Below are 16,672 nucleotides of genomic sequence, written 5' to 3' on the forward strand. Positions count from 1 at the left end.
GCATTGCTGCAGAGGTTGAAGGGGTGGGGGGTCAGCCTGTCAGTGCTCAGACCATACGCCGCACACTGCATCAAATTGGTCTGCATGGCTGTCGTCCCAGAAGGAAGCCTCTTCTAAAGATGATGCACAAGAAAGCCTGCAAACAGTTTGCTGAAGACAAGCAGACTAAGGACATGGATTACTGGTCCTGTGGTCTGATGAGACCAAGATAAACTTATTTGTTTCAGATGGTGCCATGCGTGTGTGGCGGCAACCAGGTGAGGAGTACAAAGACAAGTGTGTCTTGCCTACAGTCAAGCATGGTGGTGGGAGTGTCATGGTCTGGGGCTGCATGAGTGCTGCCGGCACTGGGGAGCTACAGTTCATTGAGGGAACCATGAATGCCAACATGTACTGTGACATACTGAAGCAGAGCATGATCCTCTCCCTTTGGAGACTGGGCCGCAGGGCAGTATTCCAACATGATAACGACCCCAAACACACCTCCAAGATGACCACTGCCTTGCTAAAGTAGCTGAGGGTACCTAAACCCTTATTGAGCATCTGTGGGGCATCCTCAAACGGAAGGTGGAGGAGCGCAGGGTCTCTAACATCCACCAGCTCCGTGATGTCGTCATGGAGGAGTGGAAGAGGACTCCAGTGGCAACCTGTGAAGCTCTGGTGAACTCCATGCCCAAGAGGGTTCAGGCAGTGCTGGAAAATACTGGTGACCACACAAAATATTGACACTCTGGGCCCAATTTGGACATTTTCACTTAGGGGTGTACTCACTTTTGTGGCCAGCGGTTTAGACATTAATGGCTGTGTGTTGAGTTATTTTGAGGGGACAGCAAATTTACACTGTTATACAAGCTGTACACTCACTACTTTACATTGTAGCAAACTGTCATTTCTTCAGTGTTGTCACATGAAAAGATATAATAAAATATTTACAAAAATGTGAGGGGTGTACTCACTTCTGTGAGATACTGTAAATATATATATATATATATATTCAACAGTTCTTTCTGGTTCTCGAATCTGATTGGCTGATAGCCGTGCGACATTCTAGTGATAATGGCACTCCTACCTTTTCACCGTTTTATGACTCCGCTTGAAGCGACTGTCATGGCGGCCGAGCAAATCCACCACATTTTTTACAAATACTACACTTGTTGTACCACAAACTGTAGTTTTAAGAGTTTTTTTTAGGCGAGAATGTAGTTGTTTAGACCTGAAATATGTGACACATATTTAATCATAGGGCCTATTTTACAATTTGTTTAGATGTTTTTGGAGATGCGAGCTCCAGGCCGTTCAGTGCTCGTGTACCCGCTGAGAACAGCTTCATCTCAGCCAGTGCTTCGGGGATTTGCCGCTGGCTCTTATAGTTGTTGAACATGAGATATAATTCATTTTGGGTACATAAAATGGGCAATCTTTGGTCTTATTAATCTATTACTTGTTCCAGAGTAAATTGAATTGGGCTATCTTATATGTAATAATTTAATATTAAGGCTATATTAAACTTACGTCCTGTAGAGCACTGCTTTTGTACATTTGACTGAATTGTACAATTGTGTTTATTTCCTATTGTCATTTATAATGGCTATTGTTGTTCAATAAATATTATTTTATATAAATAATATGTTGTATTTGGTATTTAGAAAGGGTCCATTAGTGTGTAATATGGATTGAGTGAAAGTTACATACATTAGATGGCGGCAAACTTTCTGAGTGAATGTGTCAGTCGCAAGAGACTTTTAAATTGAAAGGGACTTTTGTAAACAAAGGACATTGTTTTAGCACTGTATGTTATGGAAAATTCCCTTAACTGTAAAAAGGACAAATATAAATATTAGTTTCCTCAGCAGACATTCAAATGGATTTTTATAATGGATATAAAATTATGGACATCGAACTGAAGAATGAATGTTATATCAGACACAGGTAATGCTCGCACGGCCACGAGTGTGATATTGCTCATATATACTATTGTTCAAAATTTCTATTTTTATGCAATATTGCAGTATAATTATAAATGATTATGATAACTGCAGAAGCTAACCAGCCAAACCCTGAACCCCTGGCATAACCATTTACAAACTCTTTTTTTTTTCTCAGATACTCATGAATGGAGCTCTGTGAATGTTAGTTACCCCACTCCCCCTGTCAGCTGACCTGCTTACCATCACCCCAAAGAGCTAGTGAAGAGTTTCTCCTTCATTAATCATGCAAACAGAGCCAAATGTTAGGGAATTGTCAGTTTCATCACAGTCATGAAACTTTGAAACTGCTGCTGTGTTCTGGATTTATCCCAGGTTGTTCTTACCACCCTAAGTCCCTTTTAGAGAAACACATAAACACGAGTGGGCTGCATCGCCCTAAAATAAACATATTGACACATACACACCCTTCACACTACATACACACGCTCACACACGTTCAGACCTCGAGGACACACACTCCACAGCTCAAACCGTAATCCAAACACACCTGCTCACATTCATTTCACCACACTGGCGGGTTTGGATGTCTGGATCTGATTGGCCTTGATTGGTTGGAGCTGGGCGTTTGTGGTTTTACACTTACACAGAGATGTTTTTCCCTGACATGACACTAGAAGACATGCTGACTCTGCTGTTTTTGAAATCAGGCAAGGAGCACGACCCCGGTGAACTGCTCAGGTAACATGTTCAAACCAGACCACACCAAACCAGTCATGCATCGGTTGAGATGTCTCTCAGAGCTATCAAGACATGCGCTAGAACCGCTTGATCACTTCACAAATTACATAATATAAAGTAAAATATGACTGAATTACATCATTTTCTTAAACACGTGCCGTGACAAGGAACAAAACTGCAAAAGCTGCAAGTAGGAGTCATGTGGTTAATTAACACAATTATTGTTTAAAAATGACTATATGGCTGGCTTAAAATGAACCCAAAATAGGTTGGAAATTAAAAATCAGACACATAATTACTAGAGACAACAATAATAATCAAAAGGTGAGCAATTTAATAAATGTTTATTGTTTAATTATTATTTATTAAACTTACTAATAAATGTTCATTTATTGAACATATTAATAAATGTTAATTTCCATCCTATTTTGAGTTATTTTAAGTGAGCAATATAGTAATCTTTGAACAATAGTTGAGTTAAATAAAACTACCCAGCAGGTTGGGTCAAACATTTAACCCAAATGCTAGATTTTTGTATTTTTAACCCAACTTGGGTCATTTTTAACCCAGCATTTTTTAAAATGCAGCACATATATGTTAAAAATGAAACATAAAAAATAAAATTAATAATATATTTTTTATTATTTATTATAATAATAAGGTAAAATTGAGCTATATTAGATATTAGTGCGTTCAAGACCTCCTGGGAAGTTCGTATTTACGAGTTGGGAAGTCGCGTTTACAACGTCAGGTGACATTCGTCAGACCAATATGGCGGTGTACCTTCTCTTAATTAACTACACAAAAATACAGCAAGTTTTTTTTTAAAAAAAACTATAATTCTAGAAAATGAATAAGAATGAGCATCAGGTGGGTTTTATGTTTTTAATTAATTTACGAAGCCACTGTACTCCTTACTGTTATATGTTATATTGTTAGATTATATCTTGTGCAGGCAATTGTTGTAAAATAATTCTTGTAAATAAAAAAATGTCACTGCTAAACACCTATAAGTATTGTAGTATCCCGCCATGTTTCTCACCGACATGTCTCCAACTCGTAAACTCGAGGCTTCAAGAAAATTCCGAACTTCCCACTCGTATTTACGACACTGTTGTGGCGTTCATGTACGTTCAACTCGTAAATATGATCTTACGGACATGACTTGAACACACCAAGAGATCGCACCTTAAAGAACTACATTTCCCACGATACAGTGCGAGCAGTGGAAAGTTCAGGGGTCAGAGTGAAGGAATGCGCGTGTTGGTGCTGGGCTAGCGTAGCGGAAATAGAAATATGCAGCAAAGTTTTTAACGCAACTGTTTTTAATTTACCACCATCACAAACATGACCTCAAATAATACAGGCGCACCGAAAGACAAGCTGATCAATTTAATATATCACCATTTAAAGGACAACGGCTACAAGAAAGCAGCCAACGTGCTGAGAAAACACGCGCCTCAGGTGCAGATATGTTTATGCATGTGTGTATGAGGATGCATGTTCGTAAATCAAGAGACTGGGTTTTTTTTTTTTTTTTGCATGCATTTTTAAAACATGGCAACAGAGGTCAAAATAAAGCATTTTGAACTGTTGCATTACAGTCGTCAAACCAAATCCGATGCATTCACCAACACCAACTTATTTAGTGTTTATCAGTTCACACTGGAATCACTGCCTATTAGTGACCTATTTACATATGAACATAATGCAATAGATAAAACTTTATTTCTACAACATAGTTGTGGCATCATGCATGTATGCATTACATATGAGTTGAGTGGTAGAAAAGAAGCTTGTGCAGATTAACTTTGTCCTGTGTTATACTGATATTCAGTGATATTAGAGCACATTTAAAAACACTAAATAAGATTTATAGACATGCAACAGTTCACAATGTTTTATTTGTTCTATTAGAGTGATCCTATAGAGCTCAGCACTGTGATGTGCACACATATATGAATTCTCTGAATGCACATTAGATTTGTATTAAATGTGGCTGTCAATTGCAGGTGGAAACTAAGAAAGTGAACGTGTCTTTGAGTGAGATCTTTCAGAAGTGGGCAAGGTAACTTGGTGCATGTGTGTCTTATATTGTGGGCTCTATTGAAAAGCTTTCAAACTAATTTATCATTTTTCCCTCCATTTCCCAACATGATGTATTCAGCTCAGATGATGGAGATATTCCTCCGGTGCCTTCTGGTATGTACATCAGCTGAGGCTTCACATCTAATATTTTATCAGAAGGTTCATGGGAAAATATGGGGTATCCTACATCAGGGAGTGCTAGGGGGTTATTATTATTTTATTATTTAGAAATAATAAATTAATACATTAGATTAAAATAACTATTAAAGGGGTCATGAACTGCATTGTTTTATAATGTTTCCTGGGGTGCACTTATAATGTTAGTATGCATTTTACATCAAAATTTGTCATAATTTAGAAATAAAAGGCATTTTTTCCTACCCTGATTTTAGCTCTTATTTGAACGCTCTGTTCGAAGGGGCGTGTCTGCTGAGAGACTTCACTGCTGTTGATTGGCTGACATCTTTCCATTTAAAATAGCCAAGTATTATTCTCTCTTTTAGCACGTTTTTAATATTACAGCTCTCAAGGTTAACTAATCGTGAAAAGTGTTGCATTACATTTAGATCTATGGCATTATATTTAGATCTGTGGCAGGAAAGGTTGCAGTGATGATTATGTAGTCGATCACAGACATGTTGTTGAGCTCATGAAAGCAGTGATCTCGTCATTGCAACTCAATTTCTGCACACTAACGAATGCTTTCATCATAACTAACAGTGCAAACGCATTGTAACTAAGAGATTTGTTGAATAAAACGGGAGTTTTGGCGCGTGTCCAAAACTGATAAACTCGCACTGTTTGATTGACAGCTCCAGCGATTGTAAAGGAAGCGTGCTTTGACGGCTTTCTTTATATAATTTAATCACCTTTTAAATAACAGATTATTTTCATCCTACTAAGAGAAACAACGTGAAGTTGAGCGTTTAGTCACTGGTTTGATTTACTGACACATAGACAAAGAACATCTGACTGTACATGAATCATTAATATCAGATCAGGCATTAGAATGAACACAGTTACTGACATGTTGTTGCATTACTGTCGAGTCCATATCGTAAAAGTCTGTTTGCAAAGCCTGCGCCGAAATGCGATTGATTTACCAAAGAATTCACAGTGAAATGTACCAAATACAAATAAATAAAGCTCAGCTGAGACATTCACATTGTTGAAAATAAATAATCATATTTCTAGCGTTAGGATCCTTTGAAAGGTAATGTTATTTTTAGTTATGTATCGCTCTTCTCTCCTCATCGTCTCACTAACACACCAATGGCCGGGGCTAATGTCGCAATGATGAAGTAGGCGTTGATTTCTTCTGTGGAGGCGGGGTTTCGCCTATCTCTGTCATAGACAGGCACATTCCAGGATCAGTCGTTCGCTGGGCCCGGTGTTAATAAAAGCGTTTATTTGACGAACAGACAAGTTTTCAGTTCTGAAACCTACAGGATATTCTTATAGTACGATGGCCTCTTATTAGGGGTGTAACGATTCACTCATTTTCTCGATGCATCGATTACAAATCCTGACGATGCATATGCATCGATCTTGAAACATGTTTTTTGAATCGTGAATCATTCATTTCGGTCGATAATCGATGTAAAATGCTAAGAATCGGATTAATCGCAATTCGATAGCGATTCAGTGCTTTAAAATATATAGACATTAAATTACTACATGCGAGAATTGATGGAGACGTTGTGCACCGTCATTCGCGCCCTCACAGCTCTCCTTCACAGATACGCACTGCACTCTTTACCACCTTTCACTGGATTGCTCTCGCGCTCCGTCCGTACTCTCATTGACTCGTTTTTGAGCAGCCCACGTTTGAGCTCTCCTCAGGACGGCCACTGATATTCACATGAGCAGATGACAGCTCTCTATCGAGACAGCAATAATCCTGAGCCAAACCGATCAAGCAAATTTCACCGTTATTTTCTATAAGATACAGTACTTAAGTTTTATGGAAATGGGTCATACCGTTGACATCACCTGAGCAGTTGAAGTAAAACCCTGCTTATTTAAGGGCGCGCATTTATTGCGTGGACGGAGCAAACACATAATGTAAGTGTCTAAAATACATACGCACAGTTCCAATGAATGATAAGTGAAATTTAACTTAATGTTGGTAAACTGAATGTGCTAAGGAAACTGCTGAAATAACTACAACATTAACAACGCTGAAATAAAGAGGTTTATCTATCATAAGGAAAATGTTCTGTATAAAGTGAAGAAAGAGGGCTTTTCTTACTATTCCATGAAGGAAAGTTAGTTTAGGATTAGTTGGGAAAGTGCATGATATTGTTGGGTATGTTTAATGTACCTGGAACACTTTAATAAAGTTGCGTAGCCATTAACACTATCCTACACTATAGTTAACGTGAACTAACATTACTTTTAAAGCCTTTTAAAATTTTGACTCATGCAAATTTTTAGGCTATTAAAATAAAGTTATGTAGCATCATTAAGAACTAACCTGAACTAACATTAACAATGGACAAAAGGTTGTTTTTTGCCCTTACTCTCTGACCTCCTGAAGGCCGCTGAGTAATTCACACCCTGACTAAGACACATTGGGGGAAGCATTTCAATAACCCTAAGATTGCATATAAAAATGCAGAATCGAATCGAATTAATCAAATCGCATTGAATTTTAATGTGAATCGTCTCGAATTGAATCATTCTGAATTTGAACTTAAATCGAATCGATTCGCTGTATGCCCTACTTCTTATATATCAAAAGCTCAAGGAAAAGTTGATTTCTCAATTCATGACCCCTTTAAAATAAATAAATTTGATTCAAATAAATAATAAATACATTTGATTAAAATGAATGAATAAATAAATAACGATAATAAAAAAAACATTTGAAAATGGAAAATGGATAAAAAGATTGAAAAGCCCTGCAAGAATGTTTGACAGCCTGTGTTGATAGAATTCAGGTATGTTTGCCACCATTTACTAATTTCTTCTGACTATCCTGCTCTCTAGATATCAGTGTAAGCACTGACACTTCAAAACCCAGATCAAGGGCTCACAATTATTACGTAACCTACGGAAACTCTTCGTATCCACAGGTGTTCAGGCTCCTGCAAAGAAACCGAGACAAAGGGGCCCTTCAGCTGGAACCAAGTCTAGAATCACAGCTCCCTCTGCTGGTAAACGAGTAGTTGCTTTTAATATTATGTTTATTATGTGTAATGTGTGTTTGAGCAGAAGCTGCAGTTTTTGGCTGACATCTGTACACATGCTAACTGTTAAGCCACAAATCTGACAGTTTTACTTAACCACTATGTTACCAGAATGCACTGACCTTTTTTTTTTTGTTTGTTTGTTTGTGTGTGTGGACCGTACTTAATCCAGAAAAACCTGTTGGCATCATTAAAACTTCAGGATCAGCGAGCAAATCAGCGGTATTTGATTTAAAGATGACTGAAATATTTTATTGAAACTTAACTGAGCCACCAAACAGAAGTCACCTGACATATTCATCATTGATTCCACTGCATAGAAACAGAAGGAAAAGGAAACTGGGACTAAACCGAGGGAAAGAAAAAAGTCCAGCTCTGAAGATGTTGGGGTGCCTCCGTCAGTCGCTGCTGCTCCGGGGAATGATTCCGACTCTGACTCCAGTTTAGATGTGGAGAAGTGGAGGAAAATGCTTTCTCAATTATCAGGTGTGAGAAAAAAAAAAGAAAAAATTTAAATGCACAATCGAAAACATGGAAAGGCTCCAGTTTATAACAGATGGGTGAATCTCACAAAACCCCATATCTCATCCAGTAAAAACAGTAATATTGTGAAATATTTAAAATATCTGTATTCTATGTGAATGTATTTTAACATCTAATTCATTCCTGTGCTCAAAGCTAAATTTTCAGCATCATTATTCCAGTCTTCAGTGTCACATGATCCTTCAGAAATCATTCTAATATGATGATTTGCTTATTGATCCAAAACTTTTGAATGGTAGTGTACGTATGACTGAATGCATATGTATTTCCCCTTTTATTTTTGATGTAAGGGTGAAATGTGACATTGCTTAAGATTTAAACAGAAATATGATCATTCAAGTTTGTCTGTTGTTACCAGATGCTGACCAAGCGAAAATGGAAGTTCTCTCAGTGTTAGATGAATCTTTAGTCTCTGGCAAGCCCACAGCAAAGAGAAAGAGGACAAGGAAGCCAACAACATCAAAAAAAGAGGAAAACCAAGCCAAGGGAAAGTCCGCTACACCAACAAAGAAAGTGACCAATGCATCTAAGAGTCATTCAAAAAAGCCGAAAGGCAAAGATGCTGAAGTTAAGACACCATCAAAGTGTGATGAGACCTCAAAAAGTACTAAAGCTAAAACTACCAGCAGCTCATTTGATCAGGATGATAAACCAGAAGAACATAATGAAAGTAACGGACTGTTGGAAACTGGCACTCCATCTAAAAGGACTAAAGAGACTGGTGTATCAGATTCAGAAGTCATTAGGACTCCTAAAAGAGTTCATTTTGAAACACATAATAGCTTTTCACAGCAGGTTGAGACTCCTAATGCTTGGAAAGATAATGGTACCTCAGAAACCAGCAGCACTCATACTCCATCTAAAAAGGCCAAAAAAAAGAAAGGCCATTCTGAAGCTAGTGATGTTGAAACTGACAACTGTCCCTCGAGTAATATTCAAGAAGTTATAGAAACCAACCTTACGACGGACCAGTCAAAGAAAGAGAAAAACAAGAAGTCTAAAAGTGTTGTGGAGCCTGTTCTCAATGAGACGCCTTCTAAGAAGGTTAAAGCCAAGAAAACAGAAGGTCCTTCTGAGATTGACCAAGAAACAACATCTGAGAAAGCCCCAGAATCCGTTAACCCAGAGTCTTCACCTAAACAAGCCAAACGTAAGGCCAATGAAAGCCTTTCGGAAACAGTCGAGTCTGAAACGCCATCTAAAAAATCTAAAGCCGTGAAAGAGCCTGGTGAGGTGGAAACACCCGGTAAGAAGCCCAAAACAGTCACGTCGGATGCCGATCTCCTGCAGCCCGACTCTACAAACAGCACTTCGAAAAAAGGAAAAAGCAAAGTGGCTGCTGATGGCGTGGAGATCCAGCATGACGTTCCTTCAGAAACGCCTGAGAAAACCAGTCAATCTCAAGCACAGACTCAGGATGATGTTGGAGACGGTTTGGGAAATGAGGAAACCTCCAGTCAAGAGTTAAAAACTCATTCTAAAAAAAGAAAAAAACACAAAAAGGAAGAAGCTTGTGACGTCCCAGCCACTCCAGAGGTCAAGGAAGACAAAGTGAAGAACAAAGACAAGGAGGGAGAAAATGGAGAAGATGCTATTCAACCTCCACCACCAGAAGAAGAAGCATCTGATGCAATGAGACATAAGAAAAAAAGTGAGTAGTTAATTGTATGCATATGTTGACTTGAGGCTTTTTACTGCATCCTTCAATTTTTGTGTTTGCTTGTGTCACACTGAAATGATGTACAGAGAAGAAGAAAGAGAAGGAGAGAGAAGAAAAAACAGAGGAGACAGTCCCTGATGATCCTCCTGAGGTGGCAGTGCACAAAAAGGTAAAATTGGTGGTTTGATGGATGGTTTCATAATTGCATGTTCAGAATGATGCTGTTTTTGAGCAGAATTTTTGGTAGCACTTTTTTTTACAGTCCTGTTCCCCATGTACATACTATGTACTTACTATAGTAATTACAATAACTAGATAATAACTAGGTACTAACCCTCCCTGAACCTACCCCTAAACCTGACCTTAAAGGGTTTGTTCACCCAAAAATAATGTAATTTATTACTCACCCTCATGCCGTTCCACACCCATAAGACCTTCGTTCATCTTCGGAACAGAAATTGAGATATTTTTGATTAAATCCGATGGCTCCGTGAGGCCTACATAGGGAGCAATGACATTTCCTCTCTCAAGATCCATAAAGGTACTAAAAACATATTTAAATCAGTTCATGTGAGTTCAATATTATAAAGCGAGGAGAATATTTTTGGTGCGCCAAAAAAACAAAATAACAACTTATATAGTGATGGATGATTTCAAAACACTGCTTCAGGAAGCTTCGGAGCATAATGAATCAGCGTATCGAATCAGCGGCTCGGAGCCTTTATGGATCTTGAGAGAGGAAATGTCATTGCTCCCTATGTAGGCCTCACTGAGACATCGGATTTAATAAAAAATATCTCAATTTGTGTTCCGAAGATCAACGAAGGTCTTACGGCATGAGGGTGAGTAATAAATTACATTATTTTCATTTTTGGGTGAACTAACCCTTTAACCCATGTAGTTACCTTATATTACAGTACTTTCTTAGGTAAGTTCACTGTAAGTACACATACTGTAAAATAAAATGCAACCAAATTTTCTTCTGAACTTTATCACTGTTCTTCACCAACAAAAACACAAAAATACACTTAAACCTATAAAGCCTACTGTATCATATTTGATGAAACGTGTCATGCACAATCTACTACAGTCCTTCTGTCCTCTGATTGATATTTTATAGGTTTTTAGCGAGTAAAAAGTCTTTTAGTGTAATTCTTAAAACGCCCCCTTTCGTAATACATGTCTTTTTGTAAGTAAATGTAAGAATAACTTATTATACGTGTTATAAAATATTTGCCCCCCACAAATAAAACTACTAAGCATTTAAATATCATCTTACTAACTAAGACATATTGGAGATATAGGATGACAACTGATATTTATATGCATTTTATTTTTTTAAGTAGTCTTATTGATTTACATTACAAGAATCAGAATTTCATCTTACTTTTTGTCCATATATCAGCATCTGCACTAAACTCAATTTGGGCCTCTGAATAAAATTGAGCTGTTTTTTCCTCCTCGAGTTTGAGCATCATATTCACTATATCATATGAGCCATAAAAGCCTAATGTATGAAATATGATACTAAATAAAGATACATGTGTGACCCTGAAACACAAAACCAGTCATAAGTGGGGTATATTTGTAGTAATAGCCAACAATACGCTATATAATACAATATGGGTCAAAATTATCGATTTTTCTTTTATGCCAAAAATCATTAGAATATGAAGTAAAGATCATGTTCCATGAAGATATTTTGTAAATTTCCTACCGTAAATATATCAAAAATGTATTTTTGTGAGTGGATATACATCGCTAAGGACTTCATTTGGACAATTTTTGCACCCTCAGATTCAAATAGCGATCAAATATTGTCCTATCCTAACAGACATGAATGGAAAGCATATTTATTCAGCTTTCAGACGATGTATAAATATCAATTTCAAAAAAATTGGGTCACACATGCACACTTTTTTTAGATTTTGTCTAAAGGTTCCAAAACTGTTCCAACAATTCGTTTTTCTGACTTATATACTGTATATCTAAAGTCTTTGATATTATTTGGCATGTCAGGCTTTACAGGGTTAATTATGAGCAAATACTAATTTGCTTCTGCAACGATTCTTTAATCGACTTTCCAAATGATTCACTTTTCTGTAATAAAGACAGATTGTTCTGTGAGTAAATGACTTTCACTGCTCTTTTATTGTCCAGAAGAAGAAGTCTTCTAAAGAGAAACAGCTCAGTAGTGATGAAGCTCATGGACTCAATAGCACATAATGTTCAGGACATCAGTTCTCAATCTCACAGAGGACGAATGGCTGAAATAATGACTCGATCTCAACGCGTGCTCCGTCCCTACTGTATGGATCATGTGTGTTTATATGTATGTAAGTCAGTGTTTGTATGTTTCATATTTTTATGGAGAAGTGGATTTTGAGAAATATTTAGTATTCTTTTTTTGTTGTTTTGTTTTTTTCTATTTTTGATAACTGGACTTTGATGAAGAAGAATTTTATGCCGTTTGTATTCTTTTAAACTTTTTTTAAAAGAACAAATCATGAGAGCCAAGAAGAAACAAATCATGCTGTTTTATTTTCATTTTGGTCATCTGAGAAGTTTTCTTCATCATTTTTTATTTTTTTTTTAGATAAATTGTAAAAGTAAGAAGCACAATTGTTTAAGATCATCCTCTAAATTCTATAAATGTGACATCTGTGTTCAAATGTGTGACCATTAAGAAAAAAATAGTATTTGTCTTTTTTTGTGTGATTCAAAATACACATCAGATGTTTTTATTTATATTTGTCTCTCACCTCATTCTTCACACAGAAATGAACTGCATTTTTACACATGTTGTCATATTTCCTATTTAAAAACTGGAAGTTTGGGTGGGACATATTGAATGTTTTTTGTAATAGCTAAGAGACGTAAATCTGTGACAAGATACATTTTATAAAGTCATTTTTCAAATGTGCATATCTGCTAAAGGTTAATTACATAACTATTACCTTAATAGGCATAATCCTCAAACCTCACATTTTAAATTCAGAGTTTGAGGCAAAATCATGTTTTTTGTTGTTGTTTTCATGCACTGGTCAATTTTGAGATTTTGGGCTATTTTGCTTCTATAACATAACTTCTTTCAGACTAAGGAATAAAACATCTAAAATACACATTTAACTGTTTATTAATTTATTAATTAGCATTTGTAGATTTCAATTATAATACATATCTTTAAAGGCTTTTTTGTTTTAAAAATTAGTTTTTTTCCCCCCCTCATGCACTGAGCCAGAAATGTCCACGTAAGCATCACTCTTGTACATCAAGCTTTTCATTTTTTGTCCTATTTATGTTCTGAAGGGGTTTATTTTTTACTGAAGGGTTTTTTCATATATCATTGTTTATATACACCGATCAGGCATAACACTATGAACACCTTCCTAATATTGTGTTGGTCCCTCTTTTGCTGCCAAAACAGCCCTGACCTGTCGAGGCATGGACTCCTCTAGACCCCTGAAGGTGTGCTGTGGTATCTGACACCAAGATGTTAGCAGCAGATCCTGTAAGTCCTGTAAGTTGTGAGGTGGAGCCTCCATGGATTGGACTTGTTTGTTCAGCACATCCCACAGATGCTCGATTGGATTGAGATCTGGGGAGTTTGGAGGTCAAGTCAACACCTCAAACTCGTTGTTGTGCTCCTCAAACCATTCCTGAACCATTTTTGCTTTGTGTCAGGGCGCATTATCCTGCTGAAAGAGGCCACAGCCACCAGAGAATACCGTTTCCATGAAAGGCTGTATATGGTCTGCAACAATGCTTAGGTAGGTGGTACGTGTCAAAGTAACATCCACATGGATGGCAGGACTTAAGGTTTCCCAGCAGAACATTGCCCAAAGCATCAAACTGCCTCCGCCGGCTTGCCTTCTTCCCATAGTGCATCCTGGTTCCATGTGTTCCCCAGGTAAGCGACGCACACGCACCCGGCCATCCACATGATGTAAAAGAAAACAGTTCATCAGACCAGGCCACCTTCTTCCATTGCTCCGTAGTCCAGTTCTGATGCTCACGTGCCCACTGTTAACGCTTTCGGTGGTGGACAGGGGTCAGCATGGGCACCCTGACTGGTCTGCAGCTATGCAGCTCCATACGCAACAAACTGATGCAGTGTATTCTGACACCTTTCTATCAGAACCAGCATTAACTTCTTAAGCAATTTGAGCTTCAGTAGCTCGTCTGTTGGATCAGACCACACAGGCCAGCCTTCGCTCCCCACGTGCATCAATGAGCCTTGGCCGCCCATGACCCTGTCGCCGGTTCACCACTGTTCCTTCCTTGGAGCACTTTTGGTAGATACTGACCACTGCAGACCGGGAACACCCCACAAGAGCTGCAGTTTTGAAGATGCTCTGACCCAGTCGTCTAGCCATCACAATTTGGCCCTTGTCAAACTCACTCAAATCCTTACGCTTGCCCATTTTTCCTGCTTCTAACACATAAACTTTGAGGACAAAATGTTCACTTGCTGCCTAATATATCCACCCACTAACAGGTGCCGTGATGAAGAGATGATCAGTGTTATTCACTTCGCCTGTCAGTGCTCATATATATATTCCTAAAAACATGGTGACTTTTTTTCCTAGCTGTTAACAGTATTTTCTGATTTACAAAGTGATGAGAGAGAGAGAGAATGTCCAAAATCCCTTCTGTAAAATCTCTCAATATTTTTCTCTCAATAAAATGTATGCAAATTAGTGCATATTTACTTGTAGAATGCCTCATTTAAACAAAACATTACAGAAAACTTATTGTACAAAACAACTGTCTTAATGTACTGTGATTAATCAACTGGATAATTATGGTGATATATATTAGTTACAACATTTTCCTTTTTCTTGCCTTAATATACATACGTGTTCATGTAGATTTTTCCAAATTACTGTCATGGCTAAACGTTTTTCAAGATTAAAATCAGAACCGACGAGGATGGGATTCGAACCCACGCGTGCAGAGCACAATGGATTAGCAGTCCATCGCCTTAACCACTCGGCCACCTCGTCACGACGCCGCACCTTTATTCTGTACAGGTGGTGGTGGCGGCGATTTTAAAACCACCCAAAATTCGGTTTAATGCCTCCAAATCACTTCTGTTCTACTTACCGGTTTATCAGGTGAGGACGTCAAAACATATACACGTTTCTGCGTGTGTGTATGCGCGCGCTCGCTACTGTAATGTCCACTAGGGGGCGCAGTTACCTCTCAATTATTCGATTCCTTGCAGATAGTCTCTGTTGTATAATGTTCAATGTCTTCCTTTTTGGCTGATCTAGGACGTCTTGTTGACACTGAAAGCCCATGTTTCCTTGTTACGCAAGATAAAACGGAAAGCAGATGCTTCACTTTTTTCTTAATGCAGTTTTTTTTTTCTTAAAGTATGGGTCACGACGTGTTTTTATAGCCTAAATGTACAATAACTGCCTTAGCTTAACTTAAATTAATAACTTAAATGTGCTCTGGTTAGTCCGCTCTCCCGCCACCGTGACTGGGAAACTTAACTAACCGGGACTACACATTACACGCTTTTAGCGTCGATCAGCTTTTTTCTAATGATAATATCACTCCGCAATATCGTTTGTGTGCCTTGAGAAATAATATCACTCCGCGGTGTCAGCTCCTGAGGTGATGCGTGCAACTGTTTACACTAATTAGCACACGATCCAAAGATTACAAAATCAAATAATGTGTTGTTTGGACATGTAAAAAGTAACGAGTAATTATTTAACAATTAAATAAGAATAAAACCCTAAGAGGGTTCTTTCAGAACTGGACAAAAAGTAGCCTAGTTTTTTACAAATGTCTACTATTATTCACAGAAGTATCCAACATATTAGTACTGTTTACTCAGATTTCTTTTCTTTAGACATTTAATATCATAGTTCACTCCAAAATATATAAAACAATAAATACATTATAAGAAAACACCCCAAAACTACAATAAACCCATTGAATTTATGTAATAATAGCCTACCTAAAAAGCTTTCAGAAACTTTCATTGGAAAAACTTTTGTTACCTTTGAGAGTTTGTTTGTTTCTGTGAATGTTTAAATGTTTCATTTGATTTAAAATAGATATTTCATTGATAATGTCTGTATTTGCCCATGTCGTTTTAGCCTAAAAGCACAGATTTACAGTTTTGTAAGTGTGGGTTTCAGATAAACAAAATATTTTTGGCCCTGGGCTAAGAATACTGAAGATAATCTGCTTTAGACACACAATTGTACTTTGTTTCCAGTGATAATGTAATTAAATATTAAGTAAATATAATGAAGACTTCTGGTAGTGCTATTGACAAGCATTACTAAGACTGCTGCTTTTCAGGGGAAAAAATTACATATAATAAATAGGCTTAGTAGGAATTTACAAAACTGTGCACACAGAAAACCGTCATCCTTTCTTTCTTTTTTTACTTCATTCTTTCTATGACTCAGACGCTCATTATTACTCATGATTATCATGAACATTCTCTCAGTCTCTCTCTTTCTCTTTCTGGCTCCTCCCTAAACACTTTTCACAGTTAA

General features: G+C 37.5%; 1 protein-coding gene and 1 non-coding gene across 2 annotated transcripts; one reads left to right on the forward strand and one right to left on the reverse strand.

Moving 5' to 3' along the window:
* Nucleotides 1-3,887: 3,887 nt before the first annotated feature.
* On the forward strand, nucleotides 3,888-12,896 carry tcof1 (treacle ribosome biogenesis factor 1). Its single transcript, XM_051859688.1, has 9 exons — nucleotides 3,888-4,130; nucleotides 4,679-4,734; nucleotides 4,834-4,868; nucleotides 7,832-7,912; nucleotides 8,118-8,167; nucleotides 8,266-8,431; nucleotides 8,847-10,139; nucleotides 10,235-10,317; nucleotides 12,309-12,896. The coding sequence occupies exons 1-9, from the start codon at nucleotides 4,014-4,016 to the stop codon at nucleotides 12,372-12,374; spliced, it is 1,947 nt and encodes a 648-aa protein (XP_051715648.1). The 5' UTR covers nucleotides 3,888-4,013; the 3' UTR covers nucleotides 12,375-12,896.
* Nucleotides 12,897-15,072: 2,176 nt separating this feature from the next.
* Nucleotides 15,073-15,154, reverse strand: trnas-gcu (transfer RNA serine (anticodon GCU)). The gene has a single exon. It is a non-coding gene; the product is annotated as a tRNA-Ser (tRNA).
* Nucleotides 15,155-16,672: the final 1,518 nt, after the last annotated feature.

The sequence above is a fragment of the Ctenopharyngodon idella genome, chromosome 14, assembly GCF_019924925.1.
Source record: "Ctenopharyngodon idella isolate HZGC_01 chromosome 14, HZGC01, whole genome shotgun sequence".
NCBI classification, from domain to species: Eukaryota; Metazoa; Chordata; class Actinopteri; order Cypriniformes; family Xenocyprididae; genus Ctenopharyngodon; species Ctenopharyngodon idella.